This window comes from Molothrus aeneus, chromosome 7, assembly GCF_037042795.1.
Source record: "Molothrus aeneus isolate 106 chromosome 7, BPBGC_Maene_1.0, whole genome shotgun sequence".
Classification (NCBI taxonomy): Eukaryota; Metazoa; Chordata; class Aves; order Passeriformes; family Icteridae; genus Molothrus; species Molothrus aeneus.
Window position 1 is genome coordinate 3,960,676 of NC_089652.1, and position 16,074 is coordinate 3,976,749.

At 40.9% G+C, this 16,074-nt stretch overlaps 1 protein-coding gene across 1 annotated transcript in view; it reads right to left on the reverse strand.

Annotated features, from left to right (window-relative positions):
• Window positions 1-16,074, reverse strand: part of SPAG16 (sperm associated antigen 16) — a 384,053-nt gene that overhangs the window by 203,011 nt on the left and 164,968 nt on the right. Inside the window, exon 11 of the mRNA XM_066554035.1 lies at window positions 4,384-4,527. Within this exon, the coding sequence (XP_066410132.1) occupies window positions 4,384-4,527 (144 nt within the window). The remainder of the gene's footprint in view (window positions 1-4,383; window positions 4,528-16,074) is intronic.

Consider the following 16,074-nt stretch of genomic DNA (forward strand, 5'->3'; position numbering starts at 1 on the left):
TTAATAACTGCCTCCAGGTTTCCAACAGCAATAGAACTTACAGAAAATCCACACAGGTAAAAGTAAGTGCAGTGACAATTTTTATATAATAATAATAAATTGATAATGGCTTTGATTTCTTTCCTCAGGAACCAAGGAACACCAGAAACTCTGCTTCTTTCTTAGGAGAACAGGACATTACAAAGGAGTTGACAATCTGACAACTTTCAATGCAAGTTTTAAATAGCTTCCAGAACCTACAGGTTGTACTTCAATTCAGAAATTCATTGTATTCCACAGAACCAGACAATATTTGCATTAAAAGGGCTACAAACATTTTAGAAGAGTTGACTTGATTAATATTTATGAATATATTAAGGACATTACATATTATACCAGCCCACATGCAGGGCAAGAATATAATATTATACTGTTCACTGGGATTTTATCAGACATTAACACACACTTCTGCTATCCTGCAGAGCTTGATTCTTTAGCCAGCCAGGAAGGTTAGTAACAAAGATAAATAAATCTAGTACATGCCATGAAATATCTTTGTGTAATTAGAGTATAGTCCTTAGAGGTACAGCATTAACATCCTCAACGTATCCTGGAAATTGGCAGAAGATGGAGATTTTTGTTTGCTATTTCAAATATCTGAATCGCCTGGCACACACAGGCGCACGACACAGCTCTTCCCCAGCTCTCCAGATTCCTAGCACAAAACCTCTGTGTGTGACTGTGACAGGAGTCATTCTCATTCCCTCATTCCTTCACATCTAGAAATGGCCAAACTGACAAACATTAAATTTTTCAACAGCAACAGGAGCTTGAAACAGCTAATTCATCTGCAAAGCAGTGTTCAGCCAGACCAGAGTAAAAACACTGGTTTTTTTTGAAGTTTGACCAGGTGTCACCTGAGTTTCAAAGAAGGAAGCACTGTTCTCCTTCCTCCTCCCAGATGCTGCACACTGCAGATGACAGGAGCTGTTTGAAGTTTTACTTTTATTTTAAAAGCTTAAGGCAATGCTTTACTCTCAGATCTGCAGGGAGCTGCTCTGCTCTCCTCACATGCACAAAGCCAGGCTGCTGCCCTTCATCCCCTGTCCTGGGAGCCACTGCAGGGAGAACACATGGGGCACCCAGACCCTTTGTGCCGACCCAGGAGCGACACAGCAGCAGCCTTGGAGCCTCAGCACAGTATCACCTCACCCTGCTTTGAGCACAAGTGAAACAGAGGTGGTTTTCAGCATAAAATCACTGTGGAATGAAGCACACTGCCAGTGGGGGCATGATGGGGGAGACTCCTCCATCCAACAGCTCTTTGCCCCCAAGGCTCTGTGATGATGCTTAAGGACACTGTGGTACATCAGTCCTGGGAAAGCTCCTAAGGACAATCCTCATCTCTCTAATCCAGAGCCCAAAACACACTTTTACCTTGCTATTGCTACTTCCTAGAGAAAGTTCTCTCAAGGCTCTTGGAGACACTGAGGAGATAAAAACCCAACAGCACTTTAGCTTCAAGTCTCTAGATCTTCCCAACCACCTGGCAGCTTTACCCCTGTTTATACAGCAGTGGCACAGAGACAACCATGAGAAAGCCCCTTGCTCAAGTAATACTCTGTGAGCACATAAACCCCCAGATTTCTGGGATTTTAAGTCACTTGTACGTGCAAAAGCAGCAGTGAAATGCCCATCACAGCTCTCATCAAATCATTAGATTTTGGGTTATTAGTGCAGGATGCTGTAACAGGTGATCTGCCAGCAGACTCGTGTGCCTGCACACAGAACACTTCCCACAACCTCCAGAGGTGGAGGATGTACTAAACCTGATTTTACAGAGAGAGAAGAAACCACAGAGATTTTACAGAGAGAGAAGAACTTCTCCACTTCACAGAGGAGAAGTGATCTCACAGAGGACAAACAGGAAAGACTATAGAACTATGGAAGTTCTACACAGGTCACCATTTAATAGCCCAGTGGCACAAAATTTTTTTTTTTTTTCACTTCTGGGGTGAACATCATTGCAAATCTTTAAACTGGGAACAAAACTAGAAGATATCTACATTTGATTCCAGAAAAAGAAAAAAAATCTATTAGAACTGTTCATTTTTACTTAATTGGTTTTACTTCTGAGAAAAACAAATATATAAAAGTCTTCTATCTAAAAAAAAAATTAAAAAATATTAAAATATGATTAAATGTATTCAGCCACATTATGTATTTTATGCAGTAACAGAAGACAATATTTTAACAGCACTGCTTTTGAATCACTCCAGAGCATTCAGCAGGAGTCAATTTATACTGCAAGAGAATAATGATGTACCTCAACTCATTTTAATTTCAATAATTGAATGAGAAATAGGAAAGCCTATTGAAAGGACTGTATTCTGGTCAAAGACTAATGAGAAAATAGTTCTGAGTCTCTGAGTCAGCGGGTGTCATGGTAACAATGCATTATCGAAATCTGATTAGTATGGCCAGCAGCTTTATAAATGATAACATGCTCTTCTAATTGTATTTCCCTTTCTTCCCCTGTGCCAAGTTTTATATTCACAACAGGTAAGAGGAAAAGGCAGCATTCTGTTTATCTGCAAGTTTAAACCATGTCCAGCACTCACAAACTCTGAAATTTGTCATGCAGCAATAGATAAATTTTCCTACCACCTTAAAACAAGAAGCTGAGCCTTCCATTTCCCTCCTCCTGTATTATATGCAATTATTTAAGTTAAATATTATCCTGTTCTTTTAAATGTAATTATTTCTAAGGATATACACATGAGAAAGAGAACATGGTGAAAACACAAGCATCTTAAGAAAAAGCCTGTTTTTCTTAGGAGAAAGTGATGCAAGAGAAGAGTAAGTGCATGTTTAATTCATCCCAGAAAGTGTGACTCCTGCTTCTTGAGGTTTTGAAAAGAAGGAGGGGATTTTCTTGTGTTCAGAGGACTATGTCTGCCTTTGGTAGCTCATTACAAACTCAGAAATCAGGAGGAACCATGAAATTAAATAGGATACATTTCCTCCTCATGAAGAAGAGAGCTAATATTGCTCAATAAAATAAACACAATGAAAATACAAGGTTGAAGGCTTAATAATGCTCCTTTTATAACCAAGCCTCAGGTGAATAGCCTGGCAGACCTTTATTATTCTAACAGTAAAGAACTCTATTTAAAATGCTGCCTCACAAATCTGATGCAAAGTAATTTCAACATATAGAAGCTCAGCCTTATCAAATGCATTTTAGTTTGAGAGTAAAATGGTGTCCTATTTTTCAACAGAAAGATGAAAAAATCTACTTCGTGTTTGCCCTATTTCCATGACCCTTGTATCTTAAATATTTAATTTGTATTTTCCATGTTCACCTTCATTTATTAATTCAGCTTCAAATCCATAAGATGAAAGGGCAGGAAAGCTCATATTCTCTAGGTAAACCCAAATATTCTTACTCATATGACAAATAATGCATAATACAAGAAGTCAACTTTTCAGTATTATTAATAATGGGACTGTGTTTGCCATAGTGCATGAACAGGGAGAAAATGAATACAGCAAGACCTGAAAAGCTTATTACTCCATGTTACATGCACTGCTATAGGGACAGAGTTTAAGATGTACAAAATACTAAAAGCAATCAGTCTTAAGTCAACACTGTGAACGGCAGAGGGACATTCTATCTACATGTTTGGGAATTCAGCAGCGTGCAGGGGGAGAACAGAGAGGCAGCAAAGCAGGGCAGTGGATGGAGGAGCTCCAGGAGAGAGCAGGGCCTGTTCAGGGACAGGAACCCAGGACATCCCTCTGGCTGTCCAGAATGGCCAGGACCCCTGCCAGGGGGCTCAGAAGCCCTGGCATGGAGCCCAAAACACCTGTGGTTTTGATTATGACCCATGGAGCAAATTACCAACCTTAGATGAAGACCAACAAGCCACAACAGTTTAGGTAGAGTAATAGTGAAGCTATCACGGGGTGAAAAAGTAGATTTTGAGGTTTCTAGAATGGGGGTTCAGGAGGCAAGATGGAGAGATCTGGGTGTGTCCAGCCTTTCTCCTTCTTCTTGGCCTTCATCTTCTGCTGTGATGTTGGCACTTTTAGATTGGTTTAGAGTAGAAGCTCACTGTCTAACATAGGTGATAGGCATTGGAAAGTAATTGTAAACATTGTAGATGTAGTTTTTAGTATAAATACATAACACTGCCCTGGGGGCAGGCAGAGTGCCTGGAACTGTCCTGCTGGATGGACAGGGCAGGAGAAAGAATTTTTATAGATAAGATACAATAAACAACCTTGAGAGCGAGAAATGAAGAGCCCTGACTCATTCTTCAAGTGCTCGGGCTGGGAAAAGAGACTTTGAACATTTCTCAGGGTCATGGCTACCAGCAAAAGATCCTGAGAGGCACTGACCTGGGCCTGAAGCAGCAGCCTGAGAGCCAATCCGTGTGTCCCTCCCCTGTCAGGAGGATGTTCCCATCAGGAAAGCCCCACGTCTTCCAGAGGTGGTCATCGCCGCCCGTCAGCACGATGTTCTTCCGGGGGTGTAAAGCCAAGCTGCAGGAGAAGAGAAAGGCAGGTTATGTTCTGTACCACTCCCATTTCATGGGAAACACATGAGATCCATTTAACTCAGGGCAACAGCCCCAGGAGTCTGATTCTGGATGGACTGAGCAAACAGCGATGCTTTCTAAGCTCATGAGAATTCAAAATACATGCTGTGGAGATGAGCTGCTGCTGCTGCTGCTGAAGAAAAAAGAACAGGACTGATTTCTGTGAAACCAGAATTGTTTTCACACTCTCTTGAAGTTCCACTTAACATTCAAACAATGCTTTAAAATACTTTGTTTGGTTATGTTTTAACAAACATGCAAGAGGGTAACAAGCTGCACTGACATCATTAACATTCCCACTTATCCAAAATAATTCCAAAAAGCATCGATGTCAGCCTGTCCCCACTTGTGCCCACAGGTGTAAAGTCTCCTACCACTGTGAAATAACTCAAATGATAATTACAGTCCAGGAGCTTACAGGCATTGCCAGCACTTTAGAGCCCGTTCACTGGGACTAGGTCAGAAAATTCATTTCAATTCTGTACTCAAAATGTGTTCCATGTTTTCATTTTTAATATGTGGCACGCTGTGATGTAATGGAAATCACACACTTAACATGCCCGTAGACTGAAAACTCAGTTTATTTTTGATTTAGCAACTGCAGTGCAGCTTAAAATGGATCCAGGGAAGAAAATCAATCTGTTGGACAGATAACAAGAAGTGTATTTCATATGGATTTGGTTATTTGATTTAAATCATTGTAATGCCTTGCTATTTGTTGAACATCAAAAAGTTCTAGTAGTTGATTTTACTCCCAGGAGTGGCTTATTTAGGCAGATTAAATCTGGAGTTCAGACTCAAACTGCAGTAATGGGGAGAAGAATCACAACCTGTGTGTGCACCTATTTCAGCTGTGCATCGGGGCCGACAGGTCGGAGAGAAAAAAGCATATTAGAGCAGAATGAGAGGAGAGAGACAATGCTAAGAACCCAAATGGGGAGAAAAGACAGGACTTAGAAGGCACAATGTCGTAAAAACCTCTTTTTTATTTGCGCCTTTCTTCTGCACTCAAATTATTTCATAAAATTCCTAAACCAGAACCACAGCATCTACTATAGTGGGAAAAATAATTCCCTCTATCAAATCCCTGCTAAAAATATATTTATGTCAACTAGAATTTCATCAGAAAACATCTTTTCTTGCAGTTTAATGCCCAGCCTAGGAAGATTCCTACAGACTCATCAGTTGAATCCATCTGCTTGAGCGAGGAGCCTGGGATTTACTCATTCTCTAGTTTCTTTGAAAAAAATGCTTTCTATCTTCTCCTAAAGAGGATAAACTTCCTCTGCATTTATAGGAAAAAAGAGAAGGAGGCAATGATGCTATTTAAATTCTCCAGAGATGCACAGAGAGCAGTTGTATCATTCAGATTGGCCACAGCAGATATCTAGAAGAGCAAGGGGGGAACAGAGATAAAAGGAGAGAATTAAAGGCTGAGAGAAGACACCAGTGGCCTGCAAATTACAGGACAAGAAGAGCTGTCCCAGAATCCCTCTACTACAGAGACCTGTGAAGCACCAACAACCCCACTGCTGCTATCTGCATGTGCACACAGCTGACATTTTTCTCTTAACCTGCTTCAGACACTTCAGATCCCCTCCAGTTTTTCCCTCCAGATATTTCTGCTCTTAGTGGGGGCTGTTGTGAAGCCTTTCCATCAGCTCTCTTACATTCCTTCTAAAGATCTTCCTTCTCAGTTTCCAAGCTGCATTACACAGCCTTAGATCACCTTCAGGTCACCTTCCACGCAGAGAAAATTTTACCTGGTGTCTTCCTCTAGACCCTGACTCCTCCTGAACAACCCTTACACCCTGGCCAGGCTGCAGCTGTGCTCTCATCCATCCTGCCTCAGCTGCCAGGAACATTCTGCCTACCCTCAACCCTCCCAACACACTTCCAAGTCCAGCTTCTGAAATGCCCAAATTTCTGCAATGACCAGACATTCCTGTGGAGCTTTGGGAAAACCCATAAAGTAAATTTCATACAGAAGGAAATATCTTGCTGTCTGTACGAAGGCTGCAAATTTGTTTTTCACAGTCTTCCCTCTAAACTGCAGAGCTTTTGCAAAATGCTGCTGCTGTCCAATGTTTTTCTTCCTCCATGCCATTTTTACAGGCACACAGTGAACACCATTTAATTAACAGCAAATTTGTGACACAACTGCTGTTGAGCTGCTTCTGAGAAAGGGAAGCCCATTCATCCAAAAGGCATTCTATATGCAGCATTAATTAGGCACCCTTGTCTTCATTTCTGGCAATCCAGCATTGTATAGATTTTTGCTTCATCTCTGTTCACAGGGTCTAATTATTTCCAGCACAGAAGACTTAGGGTGGATTGCAATGGAAATCAATAATGGAACATGTGTGATAGGAACATTAGTTTTCTCCTCCTCCTCCTTGGGGATAAAGTGGGATCAGTGGAGACTCAGCCAAGAAAAAAAAAACAAACCCAACAAAAAACCCTCTGGGAGATTTGCTGCTGTTGAGTATATAAATACCCTTGTTTACACAACTCACTCTGGCATTATAAGACATTCTCATCTCTTCAGCACTTGCCATGGTAGATGTATAGTACTCCCAGTAATTTGCTTTCAAAACAATCATCGATTATTTTAATTTATTTTGACGGAGCCATAAATAAAAATACAGTTTCTTCAGATGCAAAATACTTGCAGTCTCAGGGCGTTCCACACTTGACCACATCACACAAAAATCAACCTTCAGGTCAAAAAGTGCTGCACCCAGAGCTGCCTGGGGCACATCAGCTGGGTGTTTAATACAGCCACTAACTTGAGCGAGGGCAGAGCTCACATCCACGTGGAGGAAAAATTCCTGGCACCAGGGTTTCTGAAACACTGGAACCAATGTGCCATGAGCAGCCTGTTCTCCCAGCACACCCTCATGTATTACCCAGGTAGATGGGTTCCATCATGGTTAGGAGAGGGACTGGGCATTCCACACACAAAACTGACTCTGCTTGGATGTGAAATAGAAACCTAACCTAAATTGTCTCAAAATTAGGCACTGAGAAAACGAAAAATGCAAAATTAATGACCAGCTTAGTGCTCCTAAGTGACTTATCCAGCCTCACCCAGTTTTTTTATGGCAGAAACAAGAACAAAATCCAGTTTTCTATAGTTTCACACCCAGGATTTATACAGAAAAATATGTTCTCAATATAGACAGCATTCAGCTGCCAAATTCTGATACAGCATTGTACTGAATGCTGCTTGTGATACGTAATTTTTAGAACTTCATGACTTGATCAAATTTATTTGCATTCCCGGGTACTGGCAAAGAGGTTTCTTGTTAATGCCAGTAGCTGCTTTCAGACCAGAAAGCTCTTCTGCTGCATTTCTTGCTCCAAAATATGAGAGCAGCAGAGTTCCTGCAAGATTAAAAAAAACCTCCCAAATGCATTTTTCCTAGTGACAGAAAGATTGCAGCCAACATTTTCTTACATTAAAAAATCAGCCTTGCTCACCATACCTAGCACAGGAAATTTTGGGCTGAGCAGTTATATTTGGGTGAAGTTACAAGTGGCTGAAAAGCTTGGTTTTATAGTGGAACCTGTTGGGAAATTGCTAATATTTCTTTCTCCAACATCAAGGTGGGTTTTGGAGGCGAGGACATGACATTCACTGAATTCCAGAGGATGGATACTGGTTACAGCCTCACACAAGACCAAATATATCTAAATAAGAGGGCATCAACAGCCCTACTGAAATCAGTGATATTGTTCACATGCACATACTTGGTATATTGCTAGACTGTGCCCTAAAAATCGACAGAGTTTGTAAAAGCCCAAATTTTATTCCAGGCCTGATTTTGTTGGACATGAGCCAGTTGTGCTGAGACAAAGGACACATTAACCAGAGCATTAGGAACAGTTCCTGTGGCAATGGATGTGTGAAATGCACAAGCTAACCACGTTTTCCCACCTCTGAGATGCCACCAAGGTGCTCCCACTCACTTTTGAGGTGCCACCCAGCTTGGGCCCAGGAAAGCTGCTGTGGGATTGATGCTCCAAGTTTTAGCTTTCATATTTTTCAGATTTTGTACTGCATTAGTGTATAATTCTGAAATTTATCTGAAGTGTTAGCAAGTTCTCCTCACAGTTTAGTCAGAAAAAACAATCCTTTTCCAGCCTGAGAACCAAGGACACCACTGCAGCTTCAGGCCCAAAAAGTAAAAAAAACCCAACAAATTGAGGAGAGCAAACTGAGAGGATGGGACTGCATAACCTGAAGCTGTAACTGGACAATTAACCCCATTATGGAAATGGACCAAAATTTATAAAAGTGTAAAAACTCATGACCCATTGTCCATCTTGGGCAGAGCCACGGCCGGGCTCTTATACTGCCCAAGGTGCATCCATTGAAGGCTTTTTTAATAAATACCTGCTTTATTTTTTAACTCTGTCTAGCCTCTGTTCCAGGCAGCCTCTTCAGGCATCAGGATGGCCACTGCTCCCTCACACCACGCTCCAAGGATCTCACTACAAACACATTTAGCCCACACGGCACAGAGCAGATCCAGGCAAGGCCCATTTTCCCCTCATGGCGGGCTGAGGGGCGCCAGCAGCGGCCATGGAAATTCCCTCACTTCCAGAGGGGAAAGGGAGTGCCAGAAAACACAGAGATCACCCTTTTGCTGCAGCACATGCCTTGATTCCCTCCTTACCTACCTGATGGTGGCTGGGGATGAGGAAAAGCAAGGTGAAAACCAAGGTGAGCAGCAGCACTTTGAGAGGCAGCTCCGCCCCCACAGAGCCACGGAGCCCCTCAGGGCAAACGGGCAAAGGAAAGGGGACAAACTACCAGAGAAATACTCTCAGCTGAGATTAACCTACCAAAAAATTCAAACTAAACACTGCACAACAGCATAATCAATCATTTTGCCTGTTGCAACTCATCCTCTCTCTAATATAGTCATTTCTGCCACCTTTTTTATCTTGGCTTGAGTTACCCAATCTCACCTGACAGCGTCCTTCAGTAATAATTATAACACTGACATTTAATTCAGCATTTTATTATGCAGCTGTAGCATAACTGAATAGCTTGCATTCTTGTTTGAGGTCTTAGAATTTATCTAAGAAAAATGCTTTCAATAGAGAAAATAAGAGCTAAAACAGACAAAAAAAAAGGATAAAGAAAAAAAACCCCATCAAACCATTAAAGAGCATAAGAAGAGGGAAATACTCAGAGCGCAAAGCTCCTATCTTTTGTTTCATTTATGTAAATGCCCATCTGGAAGTCAGTGATAGATCTCAGTCACAGCAATGCTTGAAAAACCCTGTCCTGTCTGGTGAAATTCCTGGCTGCTTCCCAAGCTCCTGTGATTAAGGGTTTGGGAGGGAAACAACTTGCTAGAATCTTGACATACCTGAAGTTAACCTTCTAGACTGGCCAGCAGACCTTGGTACACCCTAGAATATAATGAGGAAACAGTCTTCCAGAGACTTGAACTTGTATCTCTAGAGGCCAAGCAATCTCCTAACTCACAGTCGCGTTTGTGTGCTTGTTCTAGTCCCCATGCACACAGAATCTTCACTCCCAGCTGTACAGCAGCAGCAAACATATTTATTCCTGTGAAATGGAATAAATGCACACACTTGCTCTCAAAAAGAAACAACTTCAGGAAGTGGACTCTCCCTACAATATAAAGTGCCTCCAAAAAGAATTGTATTAAACATATCACTCTAAATCCCTGATAGAGACACAGTTGTGATAAATTCAAAACATCTATTTTGTGGTGTTCTCTGATCACTTTCTGTTTTCCACTCCATGTGCAATTATCAAAATGCATCAATTTAACTGAGTGTTGTAACCTACCCAGGTTTTACTGCATTAGATCTGACCATGTACATGCTGTACCAATACAAAATCATCATCTTATTAACAACAAAGTTTGGTCCTGGATCCAATCTGAGAAAAAGTCAAAACTATGCTGTTGATCCACATGTGTTTCCAGATCCATAATCTTGTTTAAGATTGTCTCCTTAATCACATCAGGGCAAAAGGATTTTTCTAGAAGCTTTGTAATAACCTACAAAGTGTTTATGTCATTATAGTCTTGTGTATTGCAAACCTCTGTACCCTAACATTAAGCTTTTTGTCTAGAATGTCTGTAAATAACAACAGGCATGAATCTAAATTACTTCTTCGAGAATCTTTACTTATTAATTCCTTTGATTGTGCTTACCAGGTTGTTGATAATTACTGCAGGCTACAGGAGGAAAGAAAGAATAAAAATCACTTAGTCTACAGCATCAGCTGTTACACATTTCAGAAACAACTCCCTTCTAACCTGCTTTAAACCAGAGCAGCAGGCAAGGAACAAATCACTTTTCTCCACACAGAGAACCACTGTTTATTTTCAGCGCAAAACCTAGAGGTGGGGCTTGGCTTGATTTTTAAATTTATTCAAATTGTCATAAAGTTTAGATGCTGACAAAGCTGTGAACAGAAAAAGAGATCAAGTGGTTAGGGTATTTTTGGTAAGACCGAGGGCGCTATTAAAGAAACCAACTAACTGAGGAGCTGCTTGCTGTAAAGTAGCTCACAAGCTCTTATTTAATATGTATTTGAATCAATTTTTCAAGCTTAGTCAACTTATTAGGTAAGCAGCATACTTTAGGGAGAAATAATTAAGCCAAAAGCAAAAAGAATGAGAGTAGGAACAAACAAGTAGATGCAATTAAAAAGTTAAAACATTGACATCCTTTCCTAATAGCTTTCCTCTGGAGTGAAAGCTGCACGTCCGTGCCTGAAATGATTTATGCCATGATTCACACTGCCCATCACTCACCTTTTACTATCCCTTCATGAAAAATGCTACATCACTCTTTTAGGGAAATGCAGCCCCCTAGGAGTGTTAAATCTCAGCATCCAAAACAGCACTGTAATGAGATGAGCTGGGATCGGCAGCCTCTGGAAGGGATCGCAGCTCTCAGGGCAACTCCAGAGCAGAGGGGAGAGACACAGAAAACAGACAAAGCCTGGCAAAGGAAGTGCCCCTGTGGGTTTCCACACTGCACCTCTGCTTGTGAACCACTTCAGAAAAGCAAAGGGCAGAGCAATGTTGGCAAACTTGGCAAAAACTTTCCCTACCCAATACGTCCCTGTTGCCTCCTTTTTTGCCCTTCTCGTTGGGTAGAGAGATAATGGCTGGGCTTCCTTTGGAATGAAAGAGACTGCTTTTTTAAAAGGCTATTCTAGCTTGACCAGCTTGAAAAGATGCAGATTGCTTTCCCAAAAGCTTCTACCTGTGGCCTGGTTTGAATTAGTTTCCATCATTACTGTTAGCAATTCCCAGCCTTCTGTTGCATGGCAGCTTTCTCACAGATGATTAGGAGCACTGCTGTGGTATAAAAGAGTTTGGAAGAAAAAGTACTTGAGCCTTGCCAGTTGGTAAATTCTGTTAAATTATCAAGGTTGATAAAGGAAAATATATAAAAATTATAATTTGCAATTAGAGCATCAAACTAATTCAGAATTCTAAATTAATAAGAAACCAAAGCATTACCTTTTCAAGATCAGTTTCCTGCCAGTGTTTCTTTCTCACTTTTGGAGGCAGAGAAGAATTTAATGCTCTGTGCTTTATTTCACTATTGTAATGCTGAAAAATGCTGCCATCAACAGAATTAATGGAAACTCTTGTGGGAAGAAAGTTACATAAATAAATAGTTTCTTCACAGTTAGGACTAAGAGGCAAAGTCAGTAGCTGTGAATCGTGTTCTTCCTCTGGTGATCTCTGTAACCAGGTGTATGTGTAGGAGAGAGAAATGGATTTTGGCTTAGAAATTCCCTAGTCCCACAATCCCAAGCAGCTGCAGCCCCACAAGGGTGTGCTGAGTCTGCCCCACAGGGTAGGAAGCTTTCTCCACTAAAAGCAGCCATTCCACTTTTCCAGAACATCTCAAGAGAAGAATTTTTCAAGCTGTTAATTCTACTCTCATCTTCTGTACAGAGTTACAGACACATGTGCTGAAAGCATCACCTTGTCCACCTTGGGCTGAGGAAGGTACACAGCCAGCACAGATTTGTATAATTTCTCCTTGAAAAGTAGCTTCTACAACAGCTCTAGGTGGCTTTTTCTGGGGCTGAGGCTTCAAAAAGCATTTTGTAAAACACAACCCTCATCACTGTGAGTGCAAATAGCAAAAAAATTTCCCTTAATTTTTCACTCAGGAATATGGAGAAAGTTTCCCTCTCCCTTTTGTCTTAAGATCTTTATATATCAGATGGTTGTTACTAATATTGTCTTAACTTAGGCAGTTTTCCAGAGGCTTTTTAGAAGTCATAACCAGGCATGGATACAGCAAGTCAACTCAGACCTCACCAGCCCTAATTTGGAGTAATTACCCAACATTACAGACAGCATCCCTCTTCACACATTCCAGAATTCATTTCCTTAGTTTGCAACAGCAGTGTACTGTAGACCTTGTTACCTGTTTTTCCTCTTAACGGTATTGCCTACCTTGAATTTGTGTATCTAAATTCTTTTCCCTAAATATATCATGTGGCACTTCACTTAATTCAAGTTCATCTTGCTGATTTCAATCCATCTCTGCAATTTGCCAAGTTTATTTTGAATTCTGATCTGATACAGAAAAGCATTTTCAGATCCTCACAGCTTGGTGTCATCTGCATACTTTATAAGCTACTCTGTATTCCATCCTCCTCACTGCTAATGAAAACACTGAACAGAACTGATTTCCTAAGCAAATTCCCAAACTGAAATGCAGCCTGTGGAGTTCAACCAAGAAGTTTCTGGCCCAAGCCACTACACTGGTTTGTATTAAAACCCACCCTTTAGAAAGGAACACAATACATTTTAAAACCCTAAATATAGGAAAAGCCACCATTTCCTCTGTTAAATTGTTGTGATAGTTAATTATCCTGGTTTATTTTTGTAGAATTTTACTTTAAAATCAGGCCAGCTGCATATTAAACTCTAATTACTACACCAGAGAAAATATCCATAGAAAACACTGACTTAAGAGAATTATAGCCTGACTCTTCCATATTCTGCCATGTCATTCCTCAGAATTCCTGGAAGAAATCCTGTGAAGATTAATCCATGGATTAATCTTGACAAGCAGTATGAGTTAAGGATTTCTGAATATTTGGTGAGAGAATCAAGTCATACTCCTGTTTGTTTCTGGCTCTGCTATGGAATTATGTACAATCACTCACAGAAAATTATTACCCTCTTGGGCAAAGCCAAGCCCTTAGAGACCATGGAATTTCTACAATGTTTGCTACACAATATTTGGTGTATTTGGCAAACTCTCTTCCCATCTTTCCTCCCCATTCGCTGTCCATAGGCATTACAGGGAAGAAAGTAGAAAGCAAAGCTCTTCAAAACTGGAAAACCAGATCCACATAACTTTACGAAAACTACAAAAAGGTCTCAGAATTTCCTTCAGCTTCCAGCATGCACAGAGAAAAAGAAGTTGGAACAGAAGAAACAGGGACACTATTTTGGGGGAACACTTCCAGAGGGGGAAAAAAGCTGAAGATATATTCCAAGTGTTGTTACTTAGAGATTTACATTTTGACAAAGCCCTGAAAATGTTCCTTGTAATGCACATTGGCCACAAAGAACAATCTTCATGGTTCACTCTGCCAGCTGCTACATATTTCTTTACCTCTTCCGAGACCCAAAAATTATAACATGGAAATACTTAAGTAAGGTAGTTCTAGCCTTTATAAAGGTGCATTAAAGAGCCCTGACAGAAGAGTCTGGAATAATAAAAACACTTACATAGTAAAATGACTGCTGGTACTCATGAGTTTCTCTGACACATATGGGAGCCTTATAGGCAAGTTGCAGTAGTTTTCTGAAAGGAATTATCTGAAAGGTGTCTTCATTCTGTTTAAATTGTAATGTTTTTCATGACTTAGTGATATCTACAAAACAAACCCCTGAAGACTCAAAGTCATGCAAGCTACAAAGTTTCAATTCAAAGCATATTTGGAATAAAACACCTTTTCCAGAGTCATATCCAAATTAAAACGATGGGATTCCAGATTTCAGTTTTTACCCTTTGTTCACCCTCTGCTGCCATTTACAGACCTCAGATTCATGTTCCAAAGTCATTCTAAATCTCAGGATTGTCCCAACAAACTCAATGTTCTGCTGTGCCATGGATTTAGCCTATTAAGCAGCTGGCTGCTGTCAGTCAAGAATCAGAGAGCATGCAGAGCTGGAACCCACCAGGACCATGGAGTGAACCCCTGGCCATGCCCAGGACACCCCAACAATCCCAGCCTGTTCCTGATATCGTGGTCCAGATGCTCCTGGAGCTCTGGCAGCTGTGGGGCTGTGATCATTCCCTGGGGAGCCTGTCCAGTGCCTGACCACCCATCCCTTCCCAACATGCAGCCTAAACCTTCCCTGGCAGAACTTCCTAAACCTCCTGGGACACACCACCACACTGTACCAAGACTTTCTAACCCTCCAGGACCCTTTTGCTTGGTGATGTTGTCTCTGCTGAACATCTGAACTTCTGCAATGGTGTTTATGAAAACCACAGAACTGTGCCCCCAACTGAGAAGCTACAGCAGCATTAACATCAAGGGCTGGCATTTATCTTGCTTCCAAAAATAAGTTTTCATTCCCTTCACATTGGGCTATAGTGAGGGATAAAGATCAGTCTCAACAAATACAGACTTTTAGAGCAAAATACAGTCCTGCTTCCAGAGCAGGAAAGAGAGGGACAAAATGGCTGAGAGACTTCAAGTCATCATTCCCATGGAAAGAAATGTAGAGTACATTTATAAACAGATTTGTGGTTTTCTCATATTCTGTGTGAGACTCAAAAAAGCTGAGAACACCTCAGTTTCATTTTGCCATGACAACTTTGTTTCCCACTGTGTGTGCATCACATGCCTGTTTATAAAAGAGAAAAAGCCCATATTCCTACACTGTGGCCTGGAGACAAATGCTAGTCCACAGAAAGTGAAGGACCTTTGAGAATCTGACCAAATACTACCAAAGCCAAGCCCTTAGAGACCATGGAGTTTCTAGAATGCTTGCTACACAATATTTGGTGTATTTGGCAAACTCTCTTCCCATCTTTGCTCCCCACTCACTGTCCATAGGCATTACAGGGAAGAAAGTAGAAAGCAAAGCTCTTCAAAACTGGAAAACAACCTTAGAGAGGCCCAGATCCACATAACTTTATGAAAACTACAGACAGGTCTCAGAATTTCCTTCAACTTCCAGCATGCACAGAGAAAAAGAAGTTGGAATAGAAGAAATAGAGACGGTTAGTTGGAATAGAAGAGACTACCAAAATCTCAGAGATTAACATGTCTAAAGTAATTTTTCTACACATTTAACATTATTGCTTCAATTCAAATGCCAGAGAGCTATGAATGAGGAGAGGGGTGCCTGCCTACTTTTGACATGAGAGAGAGCAAACTCACAGGAAATGTTGTTATCATGCCATCTATTTTGTAAAAAGCTGATGGTGTCTGAGA